This window comes from Chiroxiphia lanceolata, chromosome 4, assembly GCF_009829145.1.
Source record: "Chiroxiphia lanceolata isolate bChiLan1 chromosome 4, bChiLan1.pri, whole genome shotgun sequence".
Classification (NCBI taxonomy): Eukaryota; Metazoa; Chordata; class Aves; order Passeriformes; family Pipridae; genus Chiroxiphia; species Chiroxiphia lanceolata.
The window spans coordinates 14,394,011-14,412,476 of record NC_045640.1 but is presented as its reverse complement, the minus strand read 5'-3'; the positions used below and the strand labels follow the sequence as shown (position 1 = coordinate 14,412,476).

The 18,466-nt window shown below is 38.5% G+C and overlaps 2 protein-coding genes across 2 annotated transcripts in view; one reads left to right on the top strand and one right to left on the bottom strand.

Annotated features, from left to right (window-relative positions):
• The window catches only part of CLNK (cytokine dependent hematopoietic cell linker), a 56,792-nt gene extending 52,402 nt beyond the window's left edge, over positions 1 to 4,390 (top strand). The window contains exon 19 of the mRNA XM_032686249.1: positions 3,895 to 4,390. Within this exon, the coding sequence (XP_032542140.1) occupies positions 3,895 to 4,038 (144 nt within the window). The 3' untranslated portion in view covers positions 4,039 to 4,390. The remainder of the gene's footprint in view (positions 1 to 3,894) is intronic.
• A 2,938-nt stretch (positions 4,391 to 7,328) lies between these two features.
• ZNF518B (zinc finger protein 518B) lies at positions 7,329 to 18,155 on the bottom strand. The gene is made up of 2 exons (XM_032686248.1): positions 17,908 to 18,155; positions 7,329 to 11,137 (listed from the first exon to the last, which is right to left on the bottom strand). Exon 2 carries the CDS (start codon positions 10,922 to 10,924, stop codon positions 7,688 to 7,690), a length of 3,237 nt encoding a protein of 1,078 aa, XP_032542139.1. The 5' UTR covers positions 10,925 to 11,137; positions 17,908 to 18,155; the 3' UTR covers positions 7,329 to 7,687.
• Positions 18,156 to 18,466: the final 311 nt, after the last annotated feature.

The window sequence follows — 18,466 nt, the reverse complement described above, 5'->3', positions numbered from 1 at the left end:
AGGAGAACACAATCCCTCCCATCTCAGGAAATACCAAAATATATGTCTTTGTTGTTTGTTCCAACTTCTGCACAGACAGAACATATCTTAAGAGTGGGTCTGGAATGAAAACAGTCAAATTGGAAAGTAAAAATTCCAGAATAAGGTTTCCAAGCACCTAGCTAACAATCAAGACTTGGCTCTAACAGGTCAAATCCATAATCACGGCACCTTACTTTACGCCTTCTCTTTTAAGTATTGTTTCTCTTTAACTCAGAAATCCTCCTGTACTTCAAGTACAACAAAAAAAATTCCAGAATTGCGTTGCTAGTCAGTTAATTAAGTGTTGTATCAAAGAATCACAGACATGGCAATCTCCTACTCCTGTGTATTATGCTCAGCAGCAAGATGTGAAAACAGAACTGGGTACAAGGCACATGGGCAGTAATGAACAATCAGAGGCACCAGCATTGCTCAGAAGAGCTTCTTCCATCTCAGGCAGTCTCAAGGGATTCCCTAAAAATGCTCTTTCTTGAAAACTCTCATCTCAACTTCTGCAGCTCGTCTGAGGTTCTTTTCTCAGGAGGGTGAAAACACTTTGTAGGGCTGTGAATTACAGCAAATTGCTGCCTGTAATTTTCCAGTGCCTGTTAAAATGCTTTCCAGAGCACTCTGCATTGTCCCTCAGCAGGGATACCCTTTGTTACACAGCATTTTGCACAGCACAGTGCAGCCAAACCAGCTGCTCTATCTAGATTAGCTGAATATTCCCTCTTCACCTGCCAAAGAGAAAGAAATCTGAACACCAACAAACAGGTGCAGACCTATTACATTTCTCCCCAGTTGGTGATTTTGTTCAGAGGTTCAGTCTTAATAGATTTTCTGCAGTGTTTTCACTTTCAAATTAGTCTATTTTCATCCATTAAAAAGATGGGGGGGTTTATATGTAAATATAATTGTTCAAAGATTTCCCTATACTACTGCAACTTTTGATTTTTCACATACAGTTTACAAGTTGTTAACGCATTGTATCATCGAATAAGATTTTCAATTATTTTTTAAAACTTATTTAATTCAACTCTCATGAGTACTTCTATCATTAGCTCTGATGTAGCCCTATAAGGCCTTGAAGAGGGGGGGAAGATGGGTTGATGATCAGATTTTTATATTTGAAGTAACTGAAGTTCCATGCAGCTAAATTAGTATCAAATTCTAATATAATGAATACAAGTAGGGATGGGGGGGGGGAAACAATCCACCACTAACTCTCTTGGTGAAGGTACATCTTTTGCTAGCAATTTAGCCACAGATGTTCATACCTAAATACATATTTAATATATTATACTGAGCTTACTAAAGGCCAAATCATACAAAGCTATAAAGACCAGATCCCAAATGAGGCATACATAGAATTTAGGCATTTACATTCAAAACAGCTGTCCTGAGCACCATTTACTTGGATATTGCCTTTCTCTATGCCAGACAGTTTCACTAGTAAAGATCCAGAGATCCTATAATACTGCCTCTTTTCATGTGCACAACTCTTTTGAAGATGAAAAAGACAAACCTTGCTCGCATATAAAGATGATGACACAAAATTTAAATATTTTTCTTATCTCCTTTGCAAAACTAGACCTGCCACACACAAAATACAGGGTTTTAGTGTGTCTGCAGCACCAGACTCAACTCCCAATTCAGTAACTGAAAATCAAAGGCAGAAGTAGGCTTCTCTTCAACTCTGTGCCTATTTTACAAAGAAGCTTAGTGCATGGCCTGGTGTAGATCTCTGGATCTCCCTGTTCTGGCCAGAGAGATTTCTCCATTCTCACCACTCCATTTGCAGCTAACTTTCATCTTCAACCTATCAGTCATACCAGCTACAACATTTCAGTCAGTTTATTTGCATGTGAGTCAAATGGATTAGTTCCACCTACCTTCACCAGCCATCAAACTGGCCTGCCTCATTTGAGTAGATTAGGGAGCACTTCCATGATGCCTTCCACTGACAGTGTTATGTCAAAAGTTACTGCCAGGAGAACAAGCACAGCAAACAGCCAATACTTCCAAATGAGAAAGATATTTACAAGGTAAACATCTTGTCCACAGCTTAAATGACAGCTCAAGGATGAATAGTCTCATTCAGGATGTGTGACAGAGCCAAGATTCCTGCTACCACCCCAACACAATTCAAAACCATATCTTTCATGAGCAATCCTTGAAACCCTATTCCCATCTCTTCAGAACAGTCTGGAGACCAGCAGGTAGACATTCCTATGACAGTAGAGATTGCTTGAGTTTCTTCACACAGTGAAGGGAAACAAATTAAGTACTGAATTTTCTTCATCTCTATGTCTTTAGGTGTCTTTACACCTAATGAAGTGAGGGAGGAGTTTCATTAAAAGATCTGAGGACATAAAATTCTAGACCTCATCACTATAGTGTCTAAGTCAACTTCATGTTCTAGCAGACATAAAGAGACTCAGAGCTTAATATATTAAAATTCATTAATTCAAATAAGAGTACAGCATGAAATAAAATAGAAAAAAATACCTAAGTAACATCTGAAACATTTTTCCTCATTACCAAAGAACTACAGCTTAAAGGTACAGCAATGAATAACGTGACATTAGCCTAGTCAAATTTCCAAAGCAGGTGAACAATCACAGTAAGACTTTTTAACCTCCCAACCAACAAAAAAGCATTAGAAAGCAGGAAAAGAATTGGTGCTCACAAAATGTTTAGAATAAAAAAAGTAAGGGTTACTCTGTTATAGTATGAAATACAAACAAAAAAACCACAGTTTTTGCCTGGATTTTCAGTAGCAACAGGGACTTTGAACATAAACAAAGACAAGACAGCGAAGTAGAACAAATGCATACAAGTAAAAATTATCAAAACAAAACTAAAAAAATTAGCACAATGGTTTTTATCTTAATACAGAAACAGTTTCACCAAATCACATATTTAATCAGATTCTGTTGTTATAATCTAGGTGTGAAACAGGTGGGGATGAGAGAAGCTATGATAAGATACCACCAGGTGTACAATGAAGGTTCACACTCACAGTAAATGTTACATAAATACATGATAAGTATTAATGTCAAAGTAAGTTTGCATTACTGTGTGCAGTTCTAGTGATTTAATACCAATGAGTCCAAAGAATAGACCAAGAGGAAAAACAGTAATATGGTGAGAGCTTCATGGTGTGATGAGAGTTTAGAAGTTACACATAGGGAAGAGAACTATTTAAACTGAAGGACTGCTAACCAGTGGATTGGGAGGATTAAGATGCCTTCACTAGGACAGATAAGGATAGACACCTTGGATAGCTTTTTGTTCCTGTTTAATCAAGGCAGCAATCTTCAATCACACCTTTATCACTTTAGGAATGTGCTTGGAGGTTGTCTTTGTTTTGAGTACAAGACTACTACTCTGCTGGGATGCTCCTTGTTCCACACTTTTATAGCAACTTTCTCAAGAAACTGAATGGGGGGAAAAAGGTTACATTTAATAACGAAACTTGCAGAGTAAAGTATCATGTACTGCTAATTAAGTGCAACTTTTGCCAGCAAAAATTAGTGATGATTTTTAGTTATTTCGTCATTTCAACATCTGTCATCACACCTGGCATCACAAACTTTTATAGGTGATACTGCATTATCAGGGCTTAGATATGCTCCCTTTTTACCCTAAGCAGCCAGCTACTTTCTCCTACACAAAACAGAGACACACAAAGGAAATAAGAGGATCAAAATATGGTACTTTTCCTTTTATAATCACTTCCATCTAATCATAATTCTATGCAAAATACTACCTATTTTTAATACTGTCAATTAATAGTCTTTTAATGTTATAGATTAAACCATACAGCAATTGTATTTTCAGTCACTGATTACTATTTTTTTCCTCCCCCAGAAATTTAATTCTGTGGAAGAGATCATTGAATTCTACAAACACGTTCCCATAAAACTCATTGACGGAAAGGACCAGTCAGGAACTCACAGAGAACAATGCTACCTCACACATCCATTCAAGTCACGCAGATGTTTTCTGCCTTAACATCGCAGATTCACTTGTACAGATGTAAATGGAACAGTTATTTAAATGTCTCAAAAATCAGATTAGCCTTTTGAGCGAGGAGCTCCCCACAATATGTGGCATTCTACAGATCTACTCCATTTTTTGATTGTTGCAATCTAACTTTGAGGATACAGGTAAAGTGTATGTCAACATATTAATTCACAGAGAAGTGTTGAAACCGACTCCTGGTATCCTGACAACAAGGGACCAATTTGCTTATCTTGCACTCCACCTTCTACCATAACATGGAAACCAAACTCACCCTTGCTCACCTAAATGTCATGGAAACTCCACTTTATTAGCAAAAACTAATAAAGCATATCACAGTCATATAAAAAAAATATTCTATGTGCCAGAGCTCTCACTGTCTAACAATTTCATGTGGTGTGCGTATGTTTGCTCAACAACAAGCTGTGCTCAGCCAACACTGAAGTCAGTGAGTGTTAGCTGCTGCTCATAGGTATTGGAGCAGGTTATAAAGATGGTTAAGTAATAGAATTTACACAATTACAGCTAACACTTACTCTTTAACTTGCGTAGCAGATACTTGTATTCCATCCCTGAGCCTTCAAACACTTACATAAGTAGAACAATTATGCAAACAGTCACTTTGGATTCATACTGTGTGCAAATATAGAGATAAAAATCATCAATAGGAACAGTAGATGTGCTTCAAACTCAGCAAGAAAACATGCTCCAGTGTGTATCAAAGAACATGAGAATGTGATTTTTTTCCCGCAAAAAAATACCGTAATACTTATTCATACAATCTGAGTTTTGGAAGCCCTAACTAAATTCCATATGTATATGAAAGGCAAACTTCAGGTTTTTTTCTGCATAGCATCCATAGTCTTCCTTTCTAAGCACACTCAGAAAGTTTGGCTAGGTAATTGGAATATATAAAAAAGTAACTTCAGTTACTTTATCCTTAAGAACAGAAATGAGAATAAAAACACTCAAGCCCAAAACTACAACATTCCAACCCAATTTATGATGTAGTAGGTGGCACAAACCAGCTCTAAAAAAATTTAGGTTGTTATTTTTTTGAAACATTTTTATTTCTCGATGCTGCATCAAAATGCAAGAGAACATTCACTGTAATTATTTCTCTCAAACTGATGAACCTGTTAAACTCAAAGGAAATTACTCTGACATAACATTTTCTAATAAGAATAAAATTAACAAAACAGAAGCTGCTAAAAGTAGAGTTTAGCAGAGCTTATAAAAAGAAGCATGACGTAACCTGCTTTAAGCGTTTCATAGCCACAATACAATTTAACTTACAAAAGACTCCCATGTTAAAAAACAAAACAAAAAAAATTTCTAAATTAAGAACCATAAAATCCTCACATCTCAACAATTCAGATAGCAGGTTATGGCAGTGACATACCAAGTTTTGCAGATTTTCACTAAAGTAAACAGTAAACCTGCTTACAGACGAAGACAAGTATTACTAGGATACTTAATCCACCCAGAATTTTTAAAGTTGAGCAGCAACACCTCCCCCACCCCTCCCCAGTACAACTGTCATAAGCAATGTTTTAATTCCGCCAGTGACAACTCTTACAAAGCAAATTCAAAACTATTTATTTAGGAGCTTCTACAGAAACAAAATTAATTCAAACAGTAACCTGGACTGAAGGAGTTAAAACAAAGGAGGAATCATAACCACGTTTGTGGGGTTTTTTATGTTAACCATTTCAGTATTTATTGTATATGATATGCCAGAATTTTAAAACGGAAACTATTCTCACTATTGAAAATGCAAAGAGCACTGTTAGGTTTGGCATCAAAGTATATGAAGTGAAAAAAAAACCCTCTAGTGCACCCATCTAAAAAAATATAATTCCATTTGAATACAAAATGAGAACTGTCATTTCCTTATTATTGACAAAACAGGCAAAACGAAGTTTGTTCTGTGGAATAGGTTAGTCTGATACAAATGATACAAAAATTTTCAATGTGTACATGACAAAAAAGATCTGACTTAAAGCACCAACTGTCTGAAGGATTTTAACACTGTATTGCAAAATTATGGGAAAGCAATAAGTGGTTTTGAAAATAAACCTCAGTCAGATGTAGTTTTAAAATATGTACATTTCAATGCAGATATGATAAATACTTTATCAAAACAATGTATAATCTGCTGGAGTATATAAAAAAATATTCCCAGCTTAAACTGTTTACAAAAATGCACCAACAGTGGAAAGAGTCAGGGACTACCAGTTTTTCAAGAGAAGTCCCAGTTCAAACATAGAACACACATCCAGCATTAGAGTCAGTATTGATTTTCTTATCCCTAAAACTGTAAGAAGTTATTTTAATTGTAAGTATGTGCTTCAATATACTTCATTCTATATGATTCTAAAATGATTTAAAATTGACAGGATGAAGAGAAACATCTATAGTACACATCCAGAAACAGTAGACTTCAGTGTCATTCATCCCTCTTCTTTACTAAAACTTGAAATTTGGCCCTGATTTAGAAATTTGTTTAAGAAACTGAGCAATGTTCACACCGCACTGAAGTCAGCAGGTACATGTTAGACATAATCTGTAACTAGGCACATGCTTGTATGAATTTGAGGCTTCCAAAAAATATATTCTAACAACATCTAAATTCTTAAGAATGATGAAAGATTGCACTGAAAATCTGATTCAACACTGTCAAAATACAACTGTGCAACGTGGCTTTTCATTTTGAAAAGTCTTCATCTTCAGCAAGTTCCTCTGTAAATAAGCTCACTAACTAGAGTTCTAACCAAATGCTGAGTTCTGTAAATATTCTATCACACACATGGTGGTAGAGGGTTTATGTTTGGCTATTACTATTTCAGAACAGCCTACAGGCCATATAGAGAAGTGCTTCTTGTTCCTATCAACTCAAGCCTGATTGTATATCTGGCTTGATGGTACACAAACCTGACTGCTCTGTTCTTTCACATCTACACAATACAGGCTAAGTAAAGACTAAGTACTAAACAAAATCAAACTTATTAGTGCTATCTGACCTAGTGGGGAGTAACTGATTCCACAGATTTTTCACTTACACCCTTGTATCTCCTCTGAAGTCAGCAGAAGTGTTTTTACTCCACTGAAACAGAGCACTTGCATTTAACTTTTACTTTTTATGGATAGTGCTTAGTTTGCCACTAAAACCTATGTATACACTTGCTGTCCACAGAGGACCAAAGGTGCTTTTCAGTATACATGTGCTCGATCTCTGACACACCATGCTGTAATAAAGCAAACTAAATCCTATTAAATTTACAAAGATCTCACCATCTAAGACTTTAATCCACAGAGACCTAGCACAAACCAGTTACAGCACAGTATCCTAGGGTAAGTAGAAAGATGTTTGCATAGCAAATCTTTTTCAAATTTCTCCCATGGAACAGATGAAATTGAACTCCAATACAAATTTCAAGCATGAGTGCAAAGCAGTGCTTAATCCTTGCTATTGGCTTCTCTCTCTCTCTCTCTCTCTCTCTCTCTAATTCTGCTCTCTTCTTCCACTTTGCTAACAGCAGAGATCTTTTGGCAAAATAAAGCAGTTATTTCAATCCTCCATCCCAAGCATGTTAGTGGCACTCATAAACAAGAGGGGAAACCTCCGCTAGTCTCTCACTTAATGGTTTTTTGCTTGAAGAGAAAGAACATCCCAGCCCTTGGTTGCCTCTATTAAGTGCCTCTGTCCGTGACTTATCCATTCTTCTTGGTCCATATATACTCTTCCACAAAACCAACACTTAAAAAGACACCGAAGTGTTTCAGGTGGTGAGGTTTCCACCACCTGGTAGTTGTTTTTATGGGTCTTTTTCAGCTTCATTTTTAGCATACTCTGCTTTTTTGTTTGGTTTCCTATCTCAACATTCTGAAGAGTAAGACGTTTTCGATAACGTTTGACACCAAGACAACTACTTGTCCTTTCTGACAGAACTACTTTCAGGACTTGACCTTTATACTTGTTGATAGTCTTCATGACATTAATTATCTCTGGTGAATCAACATCAGGATGGTTTAGTACCACAACTGGCTGGTTACGACGAGGGCATTTTATCAACTGATTAATTTTCAGAGGGACAAGCCGAAGACGTCTTGCTGTCAACAGGTATGACATGTCAGAACTTGAAGTGGTTTCCAACTGAGTTCTTGTTTTCCTCTTAGGAAGTTCTCTGAAGCCTGCTTGTTTTGCCTTATTTTTGGGACTTAATTGACTTTTTGAATAGGGCTTGCTTGGCTTGCTCACATCACTGCTTTTCTGAAATGTTACACCAGTTTGTTTGCTACTATTTTTAACACTTGCCTCTCGCTTTGGTCTTTGCCTGAGTGATATACTTCGGGACTCAGCATTTGGTTCACTCTGATTAGGCAAACAGGGCAAATTATCACTAAGTGTCTCAGAAACACTAACAGGGACAGGGCGAGGCAGAAACATTTCATTGCAATACACAGAAGGAGCTGATGTTTCACCGTTGTTTTCTATTCCACCTGAGTTTTGACTGCTAGTAGCATTCAGCACTCTCAGCATTGTCCCTTTGGGGATAAATACGGGAGTAGCAACATGGGAATTTTTAGTCACCCTGTTTTTAGATGTTCTTGCAAATGTAAATAGCCGATCTTCACTGTGTTCTTTGCTACTAATCACACTGTCTGCACCATGCTCTTGAGACAAAGTTACAGGCTGTTCCACTTCAGTAGCACATACAACTCTCTCACAACTTGCTGAACTTTCTTGAGGCAAAAGCACCTTCTTACGAGAAGCTTGACATCTCAAAGGCAGGGACTTCATGTTAGATTCAGACATGAGCTGAGCAATCCTTCTACACAGCGACGTTGCTGACTTCTTACTGCGTGTTTTGTCAACCCATCTGACATCCTCTGGAACGTTTTCAGCCCCAGAGCTAAGGGAAAATACAGATGAAATAACAGGTCCTTCAGACGTACTGCCTTTATTTTTCATCTTCTGTAGTTCTAGTGATTCCAGAAGACGACTGTTCTTTTGACTTATGGTTTCAGCTCTCTTTACTTTGCTAAAGCCAAAAGTTATATCCTCAAAAGGTGGAGTTTTAGTGATGCGAATTTTTTTTCCTGCCACAGAAGATGTAACACATTTTTTATCAAAACCCATACCAGCTAAATGTGCTTCTGTAGAGCTGACTGGCAGACTCTTACATTCTTTGTCATCCCTCTTCACAGGCAATGTATACTTTTCTTTTAGGACTGCAGAATAATTTCTGCTCTCCTGAGCAGCCTCTAACGAAATGTTCTTGGAACCTTTATCTTCAGAAATAGAAGCGTATTTTCGCAGGTGTATATCCTCAGCTTCTTCATAACGATACAAATCACAATGGAAATTACTTTTTCCATCTACTTCCCACCTTGAGGACTTAAGATCACTTTTTTTTTCAGTACTGTTCATTACCAGAGATGGAGAACAAAGTTTTATAACACCTGAATGGACATCAACACCTTTCACCAAATGAAAGCATAATTTTGATGCATCTTCTCTCTGCATAGATACAGAGCTACAGGTTGAGAGTTGAGAATCAGGAGAACAAAGACATTCAGAATTCTTGTCATACGTACTATCCAAATTAAGCTGGTTACTAACACTGGATGATTTGTCTACATTCACTTCCATGGTTAGTAAGTCATTTTGAGACACAGATGATGTTTTTTTTCCTTCTGTAGATCGTTCTATACCTTGACTCTCAAGTTCCTCTTCAGTACAGTTCACAGGTTTGTAAGTTGCTTCTTTCATAGGAATTAGTTTAAGAACCAGCTGTTGTGCTCCATTCACTATTTTAATCTCTACTATCTGAGCTAAACAATTAGAAGGAACTACAAGTTCAGACGGCGCAATTACTGTTAAAGGCATCCCAGGCTGTAAAGGCTCTGTTTTTGGAGAATAAACCTCAACCTCCACACTTTGATTCTCACATACACTCATTTCAGATGGCTCCGACACTGTTTTATCCCGAACTGACGCTGCATTTACACTACATTCTACATTATGAGATGAACAGACTGTTTTAGTTGCTTTACCTGGAATCTCACAAACCATATTTGAAGACAAATTCGAAAATTCATTCTGAAAAGGAATTTTATTGTATTTCTGCTTTTTACATAAAGTGCTTTGACTCGGCTTCTTTTGCTTGTGTTTTATGAGAGTATTTGACAGCCGTTTTGTGGGTGTTTCATGTACTCTTCTCGTATGTTTCACTATATAGTCATGTCTAACAGCACCATATTCACAGTACTCACACTGATATGGGAAAGTTCCAGTGTGTTTCACCAAATGTCTCTGGAATTCTCCTTTGGTGTAGGATACATAACTACAGTGGGAACAAAGAAACTTAATTTCTTCATGTTGCCCTACATGTTTCTTATACTGTAAAGGATCCTTTGTTGAAAATCTACATTTATCACAGTAGTATTTACCTGGCAGAAAATTTTTTACTTTAAATGTTTTCTGGGGTTTACTTGGGGTTTTCCTTTCATGTTCTTTAAAGTCTGCAGCATTGGCACCTGTGGGAACAAAATGGAAAGCTGGTGGTGTAATATGACTACATTTCTTGCAGATGAAATTTTTGTCTTCAGTCCACCCAATCTTCTTATGCTTCTCTATATCTTGCACTGAAATTTTCTGAACACTTCTGCATTTTAGACAGCTTATCAGTGACAATTTATTGTTCTCAGCCTCAGTTCCTTGGTAACAACAGTTTTGGTCATCCTCCCCATTTGATGGATTTGTTTTATCCTCAGAAGATTGCTTTCGGGGTGTAGTTAGGGAATTATTCCTATCATTAACTTGGCCAGGGTACAATCTTGGTAATATTTCCCTCATTTTTTTCAACTGCATTTCAGAAGACGTGACGCTGCACCAGTTTCATCAAACACAGCAGCAACAGATAAAATTTTTTCTTGGTATTAGTCTTGTATATGCTGCTTATCAATCAATCAATCATTCAGGCTGCCAATCTGCAGAATATATGCTTTGGAAGAAACGATGTTCAAGCAACTGCATCTGTATTATATTCCCATGTTCTTAATTTTAGTCAATCAACTTGCAGCACTAAAGAATAAAAAGCAGAAGATTAAGTCAGTTAGGATTCAGTGATCACTGAAATACAATGAACTAATAAGCGAACTATTAGCAGACTACAGCTGAATTACAGAGTGCAAGTCTACTGTTAATATACCACTGATTGTATTCTGCACATACACCATTAACTCTAAGCAAAAAATACCAAATCAAATAATCCTTTAACATTTGCTCTTATTCAAAAATTTCATAAATACATAAGTTATCTGCTATGTATCAAAACCTAAAGAGTTCGTGTTACTTCCCCCACGTCAAGAAAAATTTTACATTTAAGAAACGTATTTAGAAACCTAATAAGAAAGATACTTGGCAGCAGAACTGAGCAGCAGTTTGACTTCAAGTACAGCCCTTGATTCAGGACAAGATATTATGAAACAGTGCAAGTGCCACTCATTTGTGAATCTCAGCAGGGAAACAGAACATGGTTACAATGGTTAGTAGAAACACAGAACTATTTGTTTGTTTTTAAATACAAGGATTTTTAAGCTAGCACAGAAATTCCTGACATATAGAGGGAAGTTCTTTTCTAATCAGTGCCAATGTTTCAGATCCAAACAGTCTTGAATGCCAATTCATAAGAAGATATGATTCATGATTCACATGTTCTCAAAGTAATGAAGTCAAAACAATCTGTGGCTGCAAAATTAATTACTTTCTCTTCTATTAATATCACAGTGTAATCACTTCTATATATGTGGACAAGCATATAAATAATTCACTGCATCCTGATAATACAGAATGTCAATCAAGCAAAATAAACAATGCAACATAAGGCAGAAGGAGAACAGCAATATCGCTGTAAACCACCACATGAACATGTGCAGTATATTTGGCCCCACAAGTTCCAGCACTCTGACTGTCTCTTTACTACATTTAACAGGAACAAGATCTCAGCCTTTAAGTTTTTGGCAAGACTATGAAACCACTGTTATTTGGAAAATAAACAACTAAATTAGGCTTTTGAGACATATATAAAATAAAATCCAAAGCTAACACCAACAAATAAAATCTACTCAACATCTTTCCTATTCTAACAGTTAATTACAGATGTGGCATTGCACAGACCTGCATTCACAAATAATCTATTTCATGAGGTTAATTCTATATGCCTTTTCAATACATCCAACAGAAGGCTTCTGCTTCTGAAATCCAGTTCCCCACCAAGTCTATCTACGGAGATCAAGACCTGATTTAGACTCCAAAAGCACAATGCTGAGATCACTTAAGTAGCTTCCCATGACAATAATCCTATGTTAATGAAGAAATTACCCTATGGTACTGAAAAGACATTGAGGTATTGGAGCATGTCCAGAGAAGGGCAACAAAGCTAGTGGAGGGTCTGGAGCACAAGTCTTATGAGGAGTGGCTGAGGGAACTGGGGGTGTTTAGCCTGGAGAAAAGGAGGCTCAGGAGAAAAGGTCGGTTTGGCAGTGCTGAGTTACTGGTTGAACTCTTGGAGGTCTGTTCCAGCCTAAATGATTCTGTGATCTCCTCAATGGCCTGACAGAAGCCAGCATCTCATCCAAACAGCTTTACCCATGTTTTATGCGCTCTCAGCCCAGAGAGCAACTGTATCCTGGGCTGCATCAAAAGCAGCGTGGCCAGTAGGCTGAGGGAGGTGATTATCCCCCTCTACTCTGCTCTTGTGAGACCCCACCTGGAGTACTGTCTAGATGTGGGCCTTTTAGTGGCTCTCCTCTGGAATCGTTCCAAGTTGACCACAGGGCAGGAACACCTCTCCTATGAAGGCAGGCTGAGAGAGCTGGAGAAGAGAAGGCTTTGGGGAGTCCTTATAGTCCCTTCCAGTACCTGAAGTAGGCTCTCAAGAAGGCTGGAGAGGGACTTTTCACAAGGGTATGTAGTGACAGGACAAGGGAGAATGGCCTCAAGCTGAAGGAGGGTAGATTTAGATCAGATATTAAGAAGAAAATCTTTACTGTGACAGGTTGCCCACAGAAGTTGTGGATGCCCCATCCCTCGAGGTGTTTGAGGCCACACTGGATGGAACCCTGAGCAACCTGGTCTAGTGGAAGGTGCCCCTACCCACGGCAGGTGGGTTGGAACTAGATGATCTTTAATGTCCCTTCCAACCCAAACCATCCAGTAATTCTATATTTCTGTGCTCCATCTGCCAATATCCCTAACTGCTATAGCAATGCTGCCCTAAAGATGGGACTCCGCAAAAAGTATACTGAATGCAACTTCAAACAACTGCAAAAATAAGACAGAAAACTGGTTAGGGACAACATAATGAGCTTTTCACTCTTTAGAAGATGAATGGCTGCACACTAAAACTCCTTAATAGGTAGTTCTAGGACTGTAGTAACCTCATCTCAGTGCAAGGGAGACAGTTGTAAAAATACTTATGAAAAATGTGAAAAAGTAGTCAATGGCAGCCTTGCAGGAAGGAGGAAAGTATACACGACTGCTGTATCACGATCTGGAGAATTTTTTTTTTAAGCAATTCTAATCTGGGTGACATTATGGCCTCTATTATTCTGATTCTAAAAAGGAAAGAAAAAGCAAATGTGTGCAGTAGTTCATATGGAACATTCTTCCTCTGCTACTACCACTTTTAAGATGAACCCATTGACAGACAAGTGTGATGGTAGGCCTGTGTTCAGGAGATCCACTATTTTGCTTCAAGAGAAAGATGGTAACAGATCTTGATAAGCTCAATATCCAGACCAAAGATGCTTTGCACATTTCTATAAGCTTTAAGAAAGAACTAAAATCTCATTTGAAAGCAAAGGGTGACTTTAGGTCAGCACTTGCCTTTTTTTGGCTCTTAACAGCTATCCATTGACACTGAAACTGCCTTCCATACGAACTGACCAAAAGCTACATATAGAGCACTTTATGCCACCAACATGCTTAACCACAAAAAAAGTATTATAAATCCAGAGAATTTTCTTATTTTTTTTTAACATTGTAAACTTCATCTTAAGGGACAACATGAAAAACAATCCACATGCTTTAAAGGGCAGGGAAGTACAAGAAACACAGTCCAGCATTTTAAGAACCCTTCACTTTAACAGAGATCTGGGCTGCTCAGTCCAAGAAGACACTAGAAAAATTGAATAGAGGTAGTTCAAAGAATAGGCTAGCAATCCTACTAAACTCTTCTAATTCAAACAGCTTCACGTAGGAAAGTAAAACCAACTAGGTTTGTCACCCCAAAATCAAGCTTTTATTCAGACCTGTGACAAATACCATGTTGCTAGAATCCAGGCTTCAAGTGTTGGTGTGTGACTGTCTTCCATGTGCAGTGGGTTGATCCTAGCCAGCAGCCAAGCAGCCACACAACCTCCTGCCTAGGAAGAAGAGTGAAGTAGCGAAAAAGTACAAGAAAGTTTATGGGTCAGCACAAAGGTAGCTGAATAGAAGGCAAGAGTCAGGGAAGTGACATAAGGGAAATCACTCACCACCTTCCACAAGCAGAAAAATGCCCAGCCAGTCTCCAAGCAGCAGCCACATTGGAAAGCAACCCCACTCTCCCTTTCTTCTTTTACTTCCAGTTTTCCTGGCTAAGCATGACGTCATGTGACATGGACTATCCCCCTGACCAGTTGTAATCAGCTGGTCCAGCTGTGTGCCCTCTCAGTCTATTGCCCACCCCATGCCTATTCACTGCGGCAAAGGCAGAGAGAGGGGGAAAAGAAAACCTCGATATTGTGCAAACACTGTTCAGCAACAACCAAGACACTGGTGTGTTATCAACTTTGTTTTAGCCACAGATTCAAAACACATCACTGTACAGGTTGCTTTTCAACTCCATCCCAGCCAGATCTAGTACAAGGTGAAAAAGAAGTGAATAATGATTTGATGCCAAAGTAACATCTCTGCTGTCTTCCTAGCTAGTAATTCACCATGTACCCTGAACACTGAACAGTTAATAAGAAAAGTTTTGATACAAACAGGTCCAATTTATCATTATTTTAAATAAGGCAAAATGAGATTGTAATTTCATGTTTATATTTAAAAAAAAATACATTTGCTTTTTCTGGGTTCTTCAAAAAACTGAGATCATCAATGTACAAAGCAAGGAGAACATTACATACACTCCATATCACTGGGCAGGAGAGGGAGGAATTCCCCTTAAGACTTGTTTTGGTGTTTAAAGGGCTGGCAGAAACACATTTCAGAAAATTTAGATACTTGATTCTTCATGTGCAGTGCACACAGACCGATCCAAAGACATCATTAAAGGAAGACCTGAAAGTCCACAAGGAGTGAATGGCAAACATAGGAACGGGATGGATAAAGAATGGAGTAAGAGACACTAAGAGTGTTAAAATCAGTTCCAGTCATTATATTTACAGTAATGGATTCAGAAAAAAGAGTAAAAATACTCAGAAATACAATAAAGTACTTGAATTAGGAGAAATGAAAAAAAAAATATCTAGAGGCCCTAGGTTTGTTTTTTTTTTTAAAAAAAAGGGGAAAAAAGAAGTAAAAATTTAGAGGCATGTGGAAAAAGGACAGCAGAAGAAAGATAAACCAAACTTCCTCATTCACTCCTTCTACCAAACACCTGAAATTCAGTGACCTTAAAAACTCAGGCATCCAATGAAAAGAAGCATTCCCACCTTTCACACAATGCTAACATATCTTGAACTGTGCTGCTCAACACACAGAGATTAACAGATCCACAGGAGTCAAAAGGTATTCCAAACTGTGGATATAACATGTATGTAATGGTTCAAAAGATCCATTAAAACAAAGGAAAATAGGATGAAACATCCTGTGCAGCCTGACTATGCCAAATTCATCCAGTAGAAGGGTTTTTCCTCTGCAGAAGATTACAAACTACTGATGTGGACCTGTCAGACAGGAAATTTCTATTTACTTCAAATACATTAACACTTTGTTCGTCATTTCAAAGAAAAACATTTATATTGCAGGGGTTTAGTTCCCTTTAGCTCAAACTATGTGCTGCTATCAATGAAAAGGGTGTGATGAACAGCATTTATCCTATGTGATCAAGCAAATAAGCCCTTACTTCAGCAAAGCACACACCTCTCACATACTAAGTTCACAGGCTGCAGCCAACAACCAAGGTGTGCTTTGGTAGTGAAAAGCCCATATAAGTCATGCCTAGGAGAAAGAAGTTTAAGCAAAACTGGAAGACATGTATGCATGCATCTCGTGTGCATGACTGTATCAAGAGGATGCAGTGTGTAAAATTTGAGTCCCCGTGAAAAATTTAAATCTCTGTCCTTGCTTAAAACTACTTTCTCTATATTTTGCAATTATATATGCATACACACCATATACTGACCGTGTAACATCAACTGACTATCTCTGTTAAGCAGTTAACTGTTCTACTGACCCAACTACAAAGCTGCCAATTATCAGTCACTAATTTTAGGCCTAATACTGGTAGAGATACAAAGTGTTTCACTTAAGTATTGCATATTGTATTAATTAATATAATTAATTTTGTGTTAAAGCAAACTATTCAAATACACAACATAAATTTTGTCTACAATTATTCCTTCTTAAAAAGACATTTTGTTTCACAGTAACAGCTAATCACAGTCATAGCAGTTTTTGTTTTGTATCTGAAATTCACGTGAAGATTTTCGATCAAAATTAATGAAGAATGACAATGCAGAGAATTAAGAACAGCAAAGACCATGCATCAAGTTTTTAGAGCTCATTTTTATTATAAAATATACAGTTCTTTCACTCTACAGAAAAAAATCAATTACATTTAGAATGCTTACTACCTATAAAGTCATGCAAAACATTGATTAAAACACTATTTTTCAAAAGCATAAGTGAAAAAATGTCCAATCTACTGACGTTCATTGGCATTGTACGAAGGCAAGTACATGTATGTACTATGCAGTATTCTACTGAAATGGAGGTCTGCTTCCCTGTGGCTCCAGGACCTAGGCCTAGCTTTATTCATATCTGAAAGCTACCCACTTCTATTATATCATTCAACTGCTTGGTGGTCTTCCTGCAATAAGCTTAACAAGGTATTCCCAAATAACTAGCGTATCAAAAGCAATAGTCTAGAGAGTGCTCAGAGATGTTTATACAGTTGTATATCATTACATCTATGACCAACTTTTTAAATCTGTGCTGCTCATTTCGTCATTTCACACAATTCACGACCATTTTGAGAATCTTTCTGTGTATCCAGACCATACTGACTAGTATGTAGCACTGCTTTTCTCTAAGCTCTAAGGCCTGTAAGCAATACAGCAAGGAAGTATGGCACTGAAGAAAATGGGAGTGGAGGGGGAAGAGTGTCATTAAAAGCATATATCCCTCCGTGCCCAGTTCTCAAAGCACTCATGCAGATGTTAAAACTAATTTCTACAGATTTCATTCCTGCTAAGATTAGCCACATCTTATCTGCATGTGCAAGAAAAGGGCCTTGACTGCAACCACCTACTGCAGTAACAATGCACAACAGACTGCTAGAAAAACCCTGTAAAACACCATTGGTTTTCCTAATCATAAAATAGACTTTTTTAATTAAATGTACATTGTAGGACACCTTGACTACATCTATGATAACACTGGATCATCTATTTAAAAGAAAAGGTAATTCAGACGTACAAAATGTTTAAGTGTCCAATGTAATACTTCTCAATGATAGATTCTCTTGCAACAAAACTCAATGTGGGATTTAATTAAGCGACTCTTACGCCCAAATATTCAAAAGAACCTCATTTGAACACAAAACAGGATGTTCTATTTTGCTCAGGAATACAATTACTAACCCGAGAGCTCCTTTTCTTCGGGAAGATGACCAAGACGACAAACCTGGACAACAGCCTTAGTCCAGACGAGTCCAAAGCGGCCTGATGGCGTCCACGAGACAAAAAAAAACCACCAAGAAAAAAAAAAAAAAATCTCCTTGTCTTGGGCATCCAGCCCACCCACGCATCAGTGCTGCCGCCTCTCCAGAGGCCTCGCTTTCTCCTTCCCTCGCTCGCTCGCTGCCCGTGTCCCGAGGCCGAGCCGGGCGCTGCGGTGCGGGCGGTGCGGGCGGAGCGGCCCCTCCGCGGGCCGCGCAAACCTCCGCCCGCAGCGCCCCCGCAGCGCCGCCGCCGGCCCGCAGGGGGCAGCACCGCCGGCACCGCGGTGCGAGCGGGCAGGGCGGCGGCGGCGGGAGCCGCGGGCCCGGGGCAGGGGCGCCTTGCCTGGCTCGGGAGAGGGCGAGGAGAAAAAAGAAAGCGCTGCCACCCTCAGGGCAGACCCCGCCAGCCGCCGCCGCCGCCGCTCCCCTCGTCTCCGGACACAGGCGAGCAGCGCAGCGCCGCCCCGCGTCCTGCGCGG